Raw genomic sequence first — 14,340 nt, 5'->3', positions numbered from 1 at the left:
CCATACCAGCTTGAGTGATAATGGACGTTCGGGACAGCCAACAACTGCAATCACTGAAAATAACATTGCCCAATTTCACCAGAGAATTGTCGAATTAAGGTGAGAGAGACAACAGAGACTATGAGCGTATGTAAAGAATGTCTTTGTCACATATTGATTAAAAATTTAGGGATGGGGAAGCTGATTGCACACTGTGTGCCATGATTGCTCACTGTGTGCTGTCTCACACCTCAGCAGTTGTCGTGGTGGAACTCCACAAATTTCAGTTTCATTTGCTTGATCACCCTTCTTACTCACAAGATCTAGACCCAAGCAGCATTCTTTTGTTCCTTTGGCTGAAAGTTGAGCTCGAGGGCAGAAATTTTAGTCACATGATAAAGCCATCACTCTCCTAAACAGCTGTTTTGCAGAGAAAGGCACTAGCTAATATTTGGATGGGTTAGAGACAATTGTATAGACTTACAATGGGATCATGTTGAAAAATAAAAATATATTTGAAGAAAAATGTGAGATTTCTTTCATTGGTTAGTAACTTTTCAGACTACCCATGTATTTTCAACAATTTTATTTTTCTTATTTGTGATTTTTCTCATTTTTCTCCAGCAATGGTCTTTTTGCTAGTGCTGATACTGCATATGTATTAGCATATTCTGTCATTATGCTTACCACAGATCTTCATTCACCCCAAGTGAAAAGCAAAATGACTAAAGAGCAGTACATTCGGCTCAACAGAGGTATTAGTGACAGCAAGGACTTGCCTGAAGAATATTTGTCAAGTATCTATGATGAAATTGCTGGTCATGAAATAAAGATGAAAGGAACTGTTAACAAACCGGGCAAACAGTGTAAGTTGTTAAAAGACAGCTTTCTGTTATCTTCATTAATAATTACGAACCTCTGTTAAGATTAATGTAGCTTTATAGATATTAAAGTGACTGCTAACCAGTTAACATGTTTGTAAATTTTATGTTAGTGCTGTATAAACGTGTTTTTTATGAATGGTTATTTTTATTTCACATTGCTACAAAATGGATTTTCAAACGCTTACTCAAAATCTATAAATCCCGGATGAAGTTGTAATTCCTATTCATTGCTTCATTCTATAGTTTCCTTAATGACTTGTAAATGGTCAATAGTTCTTGCACCTAACAGCTGTGAAGATTGTTCTTGTTGGATTCTTTCCCTAACTGAAGTCAGCTGTCAGTTCTATTATTGAACAGGGTGGTCCATAGTTGAGGAACCACATTTCTAAAACAAAAATAGGAGTAAAAACAGATATTCAGAGTCAAGGAGTGTGGGATGGGAGAGATGGAAAACCTGTAATGCTATTTTTCAAGCGGAAAGGTCATGTGACACATCAAACAGATAGAAGAATCAATGGTGGCTTTCAAATGAGTTTAGCTGTACTGATGTGTGAGTTATGTCGTATTTTGTGCAGGACAAGGCAAATGTTGGTGATGAAAACACACAGAGACTTCGGGATGCACTTGACATGTTGTGCGGCACATTGTAAGGTTGTTGTTAACTGCTTCAGCCACTCCTTGTGGAGCTGAGCCAACCCAAGTATCAGAATGTGCGCACAAGCATCAACAGTTTACTCACAGAGGTGTGCAAGGTTTTTGATTTTCACTGCATACACTGAGTCACAGGTTTAAATCAAATAATGGAAAATCCAGGATGGAATGTAACAATACTGGAGAAGGAAAGTTGCCACTCACCATATAGTGGAGATGCTGAGTCGCAGATAGGCAGAACAAAAAGATGTTCACACTTAAAGCTTTCGGTCAATGGCCTTCGTCAACAATAGACACACACACACACACACACACACACACACACACACACACACACACACACACAACGCAACTCTCTCACACGACTGCAGTCTCAGGCAACTGAAACCACACTGAGCAGCAGCACCAGTGCATGATGGGAGTGGTGACTGGGTGGGATAACGGAGGAGGCTGGGGTGGGTAGGGGGAGTGATAGTATGGTGGGGATGGCTGACAGTGAAGTGCTGCAGGTTGGGCAGCGGGGAGGGGAGCGGTGGGGAGGGGGAGAGGGAAGTAGCAGAAAAGGAGAGAAATACAGAGAAATTAATAAAAAATTAAAAAATAAAATAAGTAAAAAAAAAAGACTGGGGTTGGTGGTGGAATGGCAGCTGTGTAGTACTGGAATGGGAGCAGGGAAGGGGATGGATGGGTGAGGACAGCGACTAACGAAGGTTGAGGCCAGGAGGGTTACAGGAACGTAGGATGGATTGCAGGGAAAGTTCCCACCTGCGCAATTCAGGAAAGCTGGTGTTGGTGGGAAGGATGCATATGGCACAGGCTGTGAAGCAGTCATCTAAATGAAGGATATCGTGTTTGGCAGCATGTTCAGCAACATGGTGGTCCACTTGTTTCTTGGCCACAGTTTGTCAATGGCCATTCATGCGGATAGACAGCTTGTTGGTTGTTGTACTTACATAGAATGCAGCACAGTGGTTGCAGCTTAGCTTGTTAACCACATGGCTGGTTTCACCAGTAGCCCTGCATTTGATGGGAAAAGCGATGTTAGTGACTGGACTGGATTAGGTGGTTGTGGGAGGATGTATGGGACAGGTCTTCCATCTGGGTCTGTTACAGGAATATGAGCCATGAGGTATGGCATTGGGAGCAGGGGTTGTGTAAGGATGGACGAGTATGTTGTGTAGATTCTGGACTCCAGTCCCATCACTAACATCACCTATCCCATCAAAGTTAGGGCTACCTGTGAAACTAGTCAGATGGTCTACAAGCAAAGCTGCAACCACTGTGCTGCATTCTATGTAGGTCTGACAAGCAACAAGCTGCGCGTCAGCATGAATGGCCACCGACAAACTGGCTGAGAAACAACATCCTGTTGCGGAACACGCCAAACATGATATCCTTCATTTCAGTGACTGTTTCACAGCCTGTGCCATATGGATCCTTCCCACCAACACCAGCTTTTCTGAATTGCACAGGTGCGAACTTTCCCTGCAATACATCCTACATTCTCGTAACGTGCCTGGCCTCAACCTTCGTTAGTTGCTGTCCTCACCCATCCAGCCCCTTCCTTGCTCCCATCCCAGCACTACACAGCTGTCGTTCCACCGCCACACCCAGTCTTTTTTAATTTATATTATTTTATTTTTTATTTATTTCTCTCTAGTTCTCTCCTTTTCCGCTACCCCTTCCCCACCTCTCCCCTGCCCACTGCCCAACCTACAGCACTTCACTGTCCGCCATCCCCACCATACTATTCCTCCCCCTCCCCCTCCCCGCCCCAGCCTTCTCCTTTAGCCCACCCAGTTGCCACTCCAATCATGCACTGGTGCTGCTGCTCACAGTGTGGTTTCCGTTGCCTGAGACTGCAGGGGTGTGTGTGTGTGTGTGTGTGTGTGTGTGTGTGTGTGTGGTGTTGACAAAGGCTGTGGGTCAAAAGCTTTAAGTGTGAAAATCTAATTGTTGTGCCTATCTGCGACTCAGCATCTTCGCTATATGGTGAGTGGCAACTTTCCTTCTCAAATGTTGTTAGTCACAGGTTTGTTTGAACCTCTGAAGGTGGATATCAAATATGGATTTCCAGGACCTGTATAAAGTAACGAACCTAAGAATATACTACAGCCCCATAAATGTCTCTCCAGTAGGGGCTGCAACAACAAGATTAAGCTAATTACTGACATTTGAGAAGTCATTCTTCACAAACTGCATTGGGTTTCACTGAAACCCTAATACACTATGTGATCAAAAGTATCCGTACACCCCAAAAAACATAAGTTTTTCATATTAGTTGCATTGTGCTGCCACCTATTGCCAGGTACTCCATATCAGTGACCTCAGTAGTCATTAGACATTGTGAGAGGGCAGAATGGAGCGCTCTGCGGAACTCGTGGACTTCGAACGTGGTCAGGTGATTGATTGGGTGTCACTTGTTTTATACATCTGTACGTGAGATTTCCACACTCTCGAACATCCCTAGGTCCTCCCCCTTGCGGGTTCGGGGGTTAGAATAGGCCCGCGGTATTCCTGCCTGTCGTAAGAGGCGACTAAAAGGGAGTCTCCAACATTTCGGCCTTTAATGTGATGGTCCCCATTAGGATTTGACCTCCATTCTTCCAAATTCAACAGAAGTACGAGCCTTTTGGGGAAGGACACCTTACGTGGTGCACCATCAGTCTTCTGTGCCTAAGACCTTGGCACTCCTCATCATCTTGGCGTCGTAACTGCACCCACCATCCCTCATTTTGGGTATACACACCTGATGGGTTGCATAAGTTACACCCTTAATGCGTCACCATCCGCACCCACAATAACTATGCACTCCCATGGCAACCAAAATTCAGCACGGTAGCCAGCCCGTTGTGGTGGAGTCGTCATGTACCCTCTAGGTTGTAGCCCCCTGACAACACAGGGATCGTACTGCCGATGCCTGAGCTGACACCTCCCCACGTAAGCCAAGGAGTAGATGCCTGTCTCTCTGGGGCATTGGGACTCCTGGCAACGGCCATCCTGCGGCTGGCTGGCGCCCGTGGGGAGACCCACTGGTCAGAGTGGGTGGCATCGGGGCAGATGACCCGCAATGAAGCGGATGAAGTCTCAATCCGGTGGTCGAACGACCGCCAACGTCTCTAAGCGCAGTAAGGTAGAATTTAACGCTATGACATATGACCCCAAATCATTCCCTTCCCTAGCCACATCATGGGAGGGACATAGGGCTGCGGACAAACTGGAGCCGTATTCACCACAATACTTTGTGTGCAGCAGAACTGATTGGGATTCATTTTTGGGGACTAAGCCTCTCTTCTTTGTGAACAATCTTGAAGATAAGTTTGGGGAAGTGGCGTCTCTTTCCAAAATGAGGAGCGGTGCTATCCTGATACAAGCAGCTTCATCTACACAGTCATGGGCATTATTTGCCTGTGAGAAGCTCGGTGACATACCCATTAATGTCACTCCCCATGACTCCTTAAATATGGTCCAGGGGATTATCTTTCATAAAGATCTTCTGCTACAGTCTGATGACGAGTTATGGGAGAAGCTGGCACGATGAGGTGTACACTTACTCCATCGTGTCTTTAGAGGGCCCAAGGATAATAGGATCGCTACCGGTGCTTTCATCCTGCCCTTTGAGGGCGACTGCTTGCCCGAGAAGGTCAAGGTCATGATCTATCAGTGCAATGTCAAGCCCTATGTCCCACCCCCTATGCGATGCTTCCAGTGCTGGAAGTTCGGACACATCTTCCCCAGACGCCCTGCCAGCCCCACGTGTCGAGATTGTGGACGACCTTCGCATCCCAATTCTCCATGTGCTCCGCCTCCCACCCGTGTTAACTGTGGGGAGCATCATTCTCCCTGCTCACCAGACTGTGCAATCTATCAACGAGAGCGGAAGATACGAGAAATTAAGACCCTGGACCGTTTAACTTACCGAGAGGCAAAGAAGAAGCTAGAACGACTCAACCCCACACCTATGTTGAGGAGTTATGCTGCTGTAACACTGCCGCCACCAGTTCCTGCAAAGAATCGTTTCTCAGTTGGCCCACAGAGCAGTCAAGTTACGCCTGTCCCGCGGTAGCGTTCTCGCTTCCCAAGCCCGGGTTCCCGGGTTCGATTCCCGGCGGGGTCAGGGATTTTCTCTGCCTCGTGATGGCTGGGCGTTGTGTGCTGTCCTTAGGTTAGTTAGGTTTAAGTAGTTCTAAGTTCTAGGGGACTGATGACCATAGATGTTAAGTCCCATAGTGCTCAGAGCCATCTTACGCCTGTCCCACCGCTGGTAGGGGCCTCTCCATCTTCCACTACTCCCAGAATACCCAGTTTGGGAGCAGTGCGCCCCGAACGTCAGTCCCCACCTCTCAGCTGGTGAAGCGACAGCCTTTTCCAACTACTCAGCCGGAGAAGCAACGGCCTCCTCCGTCCTCACTCGTTCGAAAGGGGTCCCTTGGGGGAGTCCCTTCCAAGGACTTTACCAATGTCTCACAAGACACTAGCCAGTGGCTGAAGAAGCCACCAGCTGCTGGTCGAAGGGCTTCACGCTCTTCCTCTGTTCCTGACAATACGCCAGGAAAGCCCTCCCAGCATGCCAGCATGCGAACCCTCCTCCCAAAGACAAGAGAGAGAAGAGGAAGCTCTCTAAGAAGAATAAGGACCCGGTGGTTCCCACACCACCGCTTCCTGTCAGCTCAGGTGGCAGCATGTGACCCTGTGAAGTAATTTGCCTTTTCAGCGTCTTCATGCCCCTACAGGACATGCTTTGTACAAACCTCCAGTGGAATTGTGGCGGTTATTTTGGCCATCTACCTGAGCTACGTCAGCTTCTAAGCATGACACCTGCTTTCTGCATTGCCCTCCAGGAAAACTGGTTCCCGGCAATGCAGACCCCTGTCCTTTAGGGATACAGGGGCTATTACTGTCACCGTAGCGCTTACAATAGTGTGTCAGGTGGAGCCTGCATGTATGTCCTGTAGTGTTCCTGTGCCCCTTCAGACATCATTGGAAGCTGTGGCATTGGTCACTCTTGGCTGATGAATGGTCATCTGCTGCATCGAGAGGATACCCCCCCAATTGTCGATGTGGTGCAAACATGACGGTGGCCCATATGTTGTTGGACTGTCCTCTTTTAACTGGTCCTCTTTGAACCGCCCTCAGGCGAACTTTTAATCTCCTTGGTGATTTATCGTCTCTTTTAGGTGACAATGTCTCTATGGCAGATTAGGTTTTAAGTTTTATTCGTGCAAGCAGCTTTTATAAGTCCATCTAATTTTGTTGCGTCGCCCTCTTCTGTGCTGTATATTTTACTTAGTTTTGTGGTGTAATTTGACTCCACCCTAATCTTTTAGGCTGGACGTTTTAACGTGTTGCAGGGTGGCTGGCTCATCCTTTTATTTTTGTGATCAGCCAGCCACGGTTCTCTGCTGTACAGTTTTAATTCTTTCTGCCTTTCTTCTATATGTTGTTTTTGTCGCTGTGCTCCATTTTCCATGTTGCCTTACCGTTGACCTTGGGGCTTTTCTTCCCCCGGAATTTTTTTTTTTTTAATTGCTCAGTCTGACTGGTGGATGGTTTAAATATGCTCTGTGTGTTTATGAAACAAGGGGCCAATAGCCTTTGCAGTTTGGTCCCTTTAATCTTTAAATCAACCAACCATTCCTAGGTCCTCTCTTTCCGATTTTATAGTGAAATGACAACGTGAAGGGACACATACAGCACAGAAGCATAGAGGCCGACCTCATCTGTTGACTGACAGAGAATGCTGACAGTTGAAGAGGGTCGTAACGTGTAATAGGCAAACATCTATACAGACCATCACACAGGAATTCCAAAGTGCATCAGGATTCACTGCAAGTACTACGACAGTTAGGCGGGAGGTGAGAGAACTTGGATTTCATGGTCGAGTGGCGGCTCGTAAGCCACACATCAGGTCAGTAAATGCCAAACGACACCTGACTTGGTGTAAGGAGCATAAACGTTGGATGATTGAACAGTGGAAAAATGTTGTGTGGAGTTACAAATCAGCATGGTGAACGTCATCTGCCAATATGTGTAGTGCGAACAGTAAAATTCAGAGGTGGTGGTGTTATGGTGTGGTTGTGTTTTTCATGGAGGGGGACCTTGCACCCCTTGTTGTTTTGCGTGGCACTATCACAGTACAGGCCTACATTGATGTTTTAAGCACTTTCTGGCTTCCCACTGTTGAAGAGCAATTCAGGGATGGCGATTGCATCTTTGAACATGATCGAGCACCTGTTCATAATGCACGGCCTGTGGCGGAGTGGTTACACAACAACAACATCCCTGCAACGGGCTGGCCTCCAGAGTCCTGACCTGAATCCTATAGAACACCTTTTGGATGTTCTGGAACGCTGATTTCATGCCAGGCCTCACCAACCGCCATCAGTACCTCTCCTCAGTGCAGCAGTCTGAAGAATGGGGTGCCATTCCCCAAGAAACCTTCCAGCCCCTGATTAAACATATGCCTACAAGAGTGGAAGCTGTCATCAAGGCTAAGGGTGAGTCAACACCATATTGAATTCCAGCATTACCGATGGAGGGCGCCACGAACTTGTAAGTCATTTTCAGCCAGGTGTCCAGATAGTTTTGATCACGAAGTGTATATGGTAAAAGGGATGTACCCTCATCCATGCATTTCAGTGATTTGCTGAATGTGGAATATGGGGGTAGTTACAGGCAGTTTAGCCGTATATGTATGTGTGTGTTTTTTTGGGTTGAGGAAGGACACTGTCCAAAACCTTGGAATAATTTCACTTGTATTTATGTGCCTGTTGATTACTCAAGACCTCAGCTGTACAGTGTGTGATTATATTTATTTCTTAACATTATTTTTATTCCATTATCTATTATTATAGTGTTTTTGTTGTTGTTGTTGTTGTGGTGATCTTCAGTCCTGAGACTGGTTTGATGCAGCTGTCCATGCTACTCTATTCTGTGCAAGCTTCTTCATCTCCCAGTACCTACTGCAACCTACATCCTTCTGAATCTGCTTAGTGTATTCATCTCTTGGCCTCCCTCTACGACTTTTACCCTCCACGCTGCCCTCCAATGCCAAATTTCTGATCCCTTGATGCCTCAGGACATGTCCTACCAGCTGATCCCTTCTTCTAGTCAAGTTGTGCCACAAACCTCTCTTCTCCCCAATCCTATTCAGTACCTCCTCATTAGTTACACGATCTACCCACCTTATCTTCAGCATTCTTCTGTAGCACCACATTTCGAAAGCTTCTATTCTCTTCTTGTCCAAACTGGTTATCGTCCATGTTTCACTTCCATACATGGCTACACTCCATACAAATACTTTCAGAAACGACTTCCTGACACTTAAATCTATACTCGATGTTAACAAATTTCTCTTCTTGAGAAACGCTTTCCTTGCCATTGCCAGTCTACATTTTATATCCTCTCTACTTCGACCATCATCAGTTATTTTACTCCCTAAATAGCAAAACTCCTTTACTACTTTAAGTGTCTCATTTCGTAATCTAATTCCCTCAGTGTATAGTGTAGGAGAAAAAATATTTGTGTGCTGCAGTAAAGACTCATCTCTCTCTATCTAGTTTGCATTTACGGATGGTTTTTCTGTCTGTGCCAAATTCTTGTCTACAGTGCTAGTATGAAAGGTTCCTATTTTTCATTCATTAGTTTCATATTATTTTGCTCTGTAATAGGCAGATTTGTGAAGAAGGGCTGTAGTTATAAATAAATCATAAAACAAATTGTAGAAGATTCCCATCCTATATGTTCCTTTAAAATAACGGCAACCGTAATATGTAACATGCAACACACTTCATTAATCTCTAAGAGAAAGATAATAATGAATAGTAAAAAGAATAGTGTCTTTTTAACATAAAAATGAGGTATACTGCAGTCGAAGTAATGAGATAATTCATCTGCTTAGGAAGTGAGATTCCACAGTATGCCTAAAACAGGGGAGATATTAGAAGTATAGAAGTATATGCATTTTCAACTTTTCACGACATAATGAATAGTCCATTAAATTTGGGGCATGCAACCGGCTATCCTCAGAGTGAGTCTCAAGATGCAGTCAGTCTTGCGACTCACTCTGAGGATGGCCAGATGATACGTGGTCGAAATATCAGGGAAGAAATTTTATTTGTGTGGCTGCATGCACAAAATTTAATGGACTATATCAGAAGTAGATTGATATGAGCAAAGAAAACTTCCTGGAATTAAAGAGTCCCACTTCATGGTCCAGTCACATTAATATGCCCACAGCCTATGTTCAATCCAGTGTCCATAACCACTCACAGATGGCAAGTGGCAGCACTAGCAGTGGAGGGTATATAAAACATTTTGGGGGATGTGGAAAACAGTGCAGTTGTTGTAATGCAGAAATAGAGCACTTTATCTGATGTCCAAAAAGGCAGCAGGCAGCTTATTCATGTACCCATGTTGACTGCTGTTTGAGGGCCACAAAAGCTGAAATTTGCATGCCAGTACTGCAACTGAATGGTGGCCTTTTCAGATGGATCACATTTTATGCTCCATTGGAAGGTGGCAATTGGCATGTACTGTGTGAAACATCTGAAAGCAAAGGGTTCAGGCCAGAGAAGAAAGCACTACAGTCTGGGAAATGTTTTCACGGCATTCCCTGGGTGATCTCATCATTCTGGAAGGCATAATGGATCAACACAAGTATGCATCTATCCATGAGGACCATGTCAACCCCTCAGTGCAGTTTATTTTTCCTTGACACAGTGGTATCTACAGCAGGACAGTGCAGCGTGTCACACAACTCACAATTGATGTGCGTGGTTCGAAGAGCACCAGGATGAGTTTATCATTCTCACCGGCCCACCAAACTCCCCAGGTTTAAACCTAATCGAGAATTTCTGGGACCCCCTCGATCAGGCAGTCCAAGTCACGGATCCTCAACCAAGAAACCTTGCGCAGCTGTCCACAGCACTGGTGTCGGCATGGCTTCACATTCCTGTTGATACCTTCCAGAACCTCATTGACTTGTCTTGCATGTTTTGCTGCAGTCTGCACTGCAGAAGGTGATTATTCAGGCTTTTGGCAGGTGGTCATGTTAATGTGACTGGACAGTATGGTATCAGACATGAACGTGGAACAAAGGAAATCCCGGAAAATGTGTGAGAGGTTGTTAGAGAAGATAAAACTGTAAGCATTTGAAACAACGAGCTATCAGGTAAATTTAAGTGGACAGAAGTTGCAAAAATTTAAGAGATATTAAAAGAAGTGAGGAAAAAACAACATGGAAACACATTACAGGGAGAAGTGACATGTTAGTAGCACACCTCATACAGCATCAATGGATAGTGAACAATACACTGGTAGGGAGCACTTCTACTGTCAAATATGAATGTAGAACCTGAAGCTCTTGGAATATGCAGTAGATGTGGTGGCTGGTGGGGGCAGGGAGGGGGGGGGGGAGAAGGGGGTTGGAGGGATGAATATACAGGGTGTCCCAGCTATCTTGTCCACCCAAAATATCTCTGGAACAATAACAGCTATTGGAAAACGACTTTCACCAGTATCAATGTAGGGCTGGGGCCCATGAATGTACTATTTGGAGACATTCTAAAACGAAAGCATGTGTTTTTTAACACAAACTTACGTTTTTTAAATGGACCTCCTATATTTTTTCTTCAGCAGTCCATAGCATGACAAAGCACATACACAATGGCGTCGATTGCATCGCAGTATTCCCATTACATCCCGAGATATTGAGACGCGAAGTTCACGCTTGAAAAACTCGACATGCGCTGCTAGCGCACGTCCTGAAGCTCAGGCATGAACCCCATGCTGCCCGTAATCACGATGTGATTGACATGTGTAATCACACCTCCATACTTATCAAGAATGACACTTACTTGTCAATCACATCGCGATTACGGGCACCATGGGGTTCTCGCCTGAGCCTCAGGACGTGCGCTAGCAGCGCATGTCGGGTGGTTAAAGCGTCACCTTCGCGTCTCAATATCTCGGGATGTAATGGGAATATTGCGATGCAATCAACGCCATTGTGTATGTGCTTTGTCATGCTATGGATGTTGTTGTTGTTGTTGTTGTTGTTGTGGCCTTCAGTCCTGAGTCTAGTTTGATGCAGCTCTCCATGCTACTCTATCCTGTGCAAGCTTCATCATCTCCCAGTACCTACTGCAGCCTACATCCTTCTGAATCTGCTTAGTGTATTCATCTCTTGGTCTCCCTCTACGATTTTTACCCTCCACGCTGCCCTCCAATACTAAACTGATGATCCCTTGATGCCTCAGAACATGTCCTACCAATTGTTCCCTTCTTCTAGTCAAGTTGTGCCACAAACTCCTCTTCTCCCCAATCCTATTCAGTACCTCCTCATTAGTTATGTGATCTACCCATCTAATCTTCAGCATTCTTCTGTAGTACCACATTTCAAAAGCTTCTATTCTCTTCTTGTCCAAACTATTTATTGTCCATGTTTCACTTCCATACATGGCTACACTCTGTACAAATACTTTCTGAAACGACTTCCTGACACTCAAATCAATACTCGATGTTAACAAATTTCTCTTCTTCATAAACGCTTTCCTTGCCATTGCCAGTCTACATTTTATATCCTCTCTACTTCGACCATCATCAGTTATTTTGCTCCCCAAATAGCAAAACTCCTTTACTACTTTAAGTGTCTCATTTCCTAATCTAATTCCCTCAGCATCACCCGACTTAATTCTACTACATTCCATTATCCTCGTTTTGCTTTTGTTGATGTTCATCTTATACCCTCCTTTCAAGACACTGTCCATTCCGTTCAACTGCTCTTCCAAGTCCTTTGCTGTCTCTGACAGAATTACAATGTCATCGGCGAACCTCAAAGTTTTTATTTCTTCTCCATGGATTTTAATACCTACTCCGAACTTTTCTTTTGTTTCCTTTACTGCTTGCTCAATATACAGATTGAATAGCCTCGGGGAGAGGCTACAACCCTGTGTTACTCCCTTCCCAACCGCTGCTTCCCTTTCATGCCCCTCGACTCTTGTATCTGCCATCTGGTTTCTGTACAAATTGTAAATAGCCTTTCGCTCCCTGTATTTTACCCCTGCCACCTTTATAATTTGAAAGAGAGTATTCCAGTCAACATTGTCAAAAGCTTTCTCTAAGTCTACAAATGCTAGAAACGTAGGTTTGCCTTTCCTTAATCTTTCTTCTAAGACAAGTCATAGGGTCAGTATTGCCTCACGTGTTCCAACATTTCTACGGAATCCAAACTGGTCTTCCCAGAGGTCGGCTTCTATCTGTTTTTCCATTCGTCTGTAAAGAATTCGCGTTAGTATTTTGCAGCTGTGACTTATTAAACTGATAGTTCAGAAATTTTCACATCTGTCAACACCTGCTTTCTTTGGGATTGGAATTACTATATTCTTCTTGAAGTCTGAGGGAATTTTGCCCGTCTCATACATCTTGCTCACCAGATGGTAGAGTTTTGTCAGGACTGGCTCTCCCAAGGCTGTCAGTAGTTCTAATGGAATGTTGTCTACTCCTGGAGCCTTGTTTCGACTCAGGTCTTTCAGTGCTCTGTCAAACTCTTCACGCAGTATCATATCTCCCATTTCATCTTCATCTACCTCCTCTTCCATTTCCATAATATTGTCCTCAATAAAATCGCCCCTATATAGAACCTCTATATACTCCTTCCATCTATCTGCTTTCCCTTCTTTGCTTAGAACTGGGTTTCCATCTGAGCTCTTGATATTCATGCAAGTGGTTCTCTTTTCTCCAAAGGTCTCTTTAATTTTCCTGTAGGCAGAATCTATCTTACCCCTCGTGAGATAAGCCTCTACATTCTTACATTTGTCCTCTAGCCATCCCTGCTTAGCCATTTTGCACTTCCTGTCGATCTCATTTTTGAGACGTTTGTATTCCTTTTTGCCTGCTTCATTTACTGCATTCTTATATTTTCTCCTTTCATCAATTAAATTCAGTATTTCTTCTGTTACCCAAGGATTTCTACTAGCCCTCGCCTTTTTACCTACTTGATCCTCTGCTGCCTTCACTATTTCATCTCTCTAAACTACCCATTCTTCTTCTACTGTATCTCTTTCCCCCATTCCTGTCAATTGTTCCCTTATGCTCTGTCTGAAACTCTCTACAACCTCTGGTTCTTTCAGTTTATCCAGGTCCCATCTCCTTAAATTCCCACCTTTTTGCAGTTTCTTCAGTTTTAATCTACAGTTCATAACCAATAGATTGTGGTCAGAGTCCACATCTGCCCCTGGAAATGTCTTGCAATTTAAAATCTGGTTCCTGAATCTCTGTCTTACCATTATATAATCTATCTGAAACCTTCTTTTATCTCCAGGGCTCTTCCATGTATACAGCATGCTATGGATTGCTGAAGAAAAAAATATAGGAAGTCCATTTAAAAAAAACATAAGTTTGTGTTAAAAAACACATATGCTTTCGTTTTAGAATGTTTACAAATATGTACATTCATGGGCCCCAGCCCTACATTGATACCGGTGAAAGTCGTTTTCCAATAGCTGTTATTGTTCCAGAGATATTTTGGGTGGACAAGATAGCTGGGACACCCTGTATATAACAACAGAAATGGGATGTAAACAGTATTAGGTAAAGGATAGCTTGCTACTCTGTGTAAAGATGACCTGTTGAGTTGCAGACAATTGCAGCAAAAAGACTGTTGCTCATTAAAGCTTTCGGCCAGAGCCTTTTTTTCAGCAAAGCGCGCGCGCGCGCGCGCGCACACACACACACACACACACACACACACACACACACACACACACACACACACACACAAAGCAAGCACACCTCATGTACGTGACTGTTACCACCAGCAACTCTG

General features: G+C 44.5%; 1 protein-coding gene across 1 annotated transcript in view; it reads left to right on the top strand.

The window, feature by feature from the left end:
• The window catches only part of LOC124790164 (brefeldin A-inhibited guanine nucleotide-exchange protein 1), a 281,977-nt gene that overhangs the window by 160,256 nt on the left and 107,381 nt on the right, over positions 1–14,340 (top strand). Inside the window, exon 14 of the mRNA XM_047257760.1 lies at positions 604–845. Within this exon, the coding sequence (XP_047113716.1) occupies positions 604–845 (242 nt within the window). The remainder of the gene's footprint in view (positions 1–603; positions 846–14,340) is intronic.

The sequence above is a fragment of the Schistocerca piceifrons genome, chromosome 3 (genome assembly GCF_021461385.2).
Source record: "Schistocerca piceifrons isolate TAMUIC-IGC-003096 chromosome 3, iqSchPice1.1, whole genome shotgun sequence".
Lineage (NCBI taxonomy): Eukaryota > Metazoa > Arthropoda > Insecta > Orthoptera > Acrididae > Schistocerca > Schistocerca piceifrons.
The sequence above is the reverse complement of the archived record's forward strand: the minus strand, read 5'-3'. Positions and strand labels throughout refer to the sequence as shown.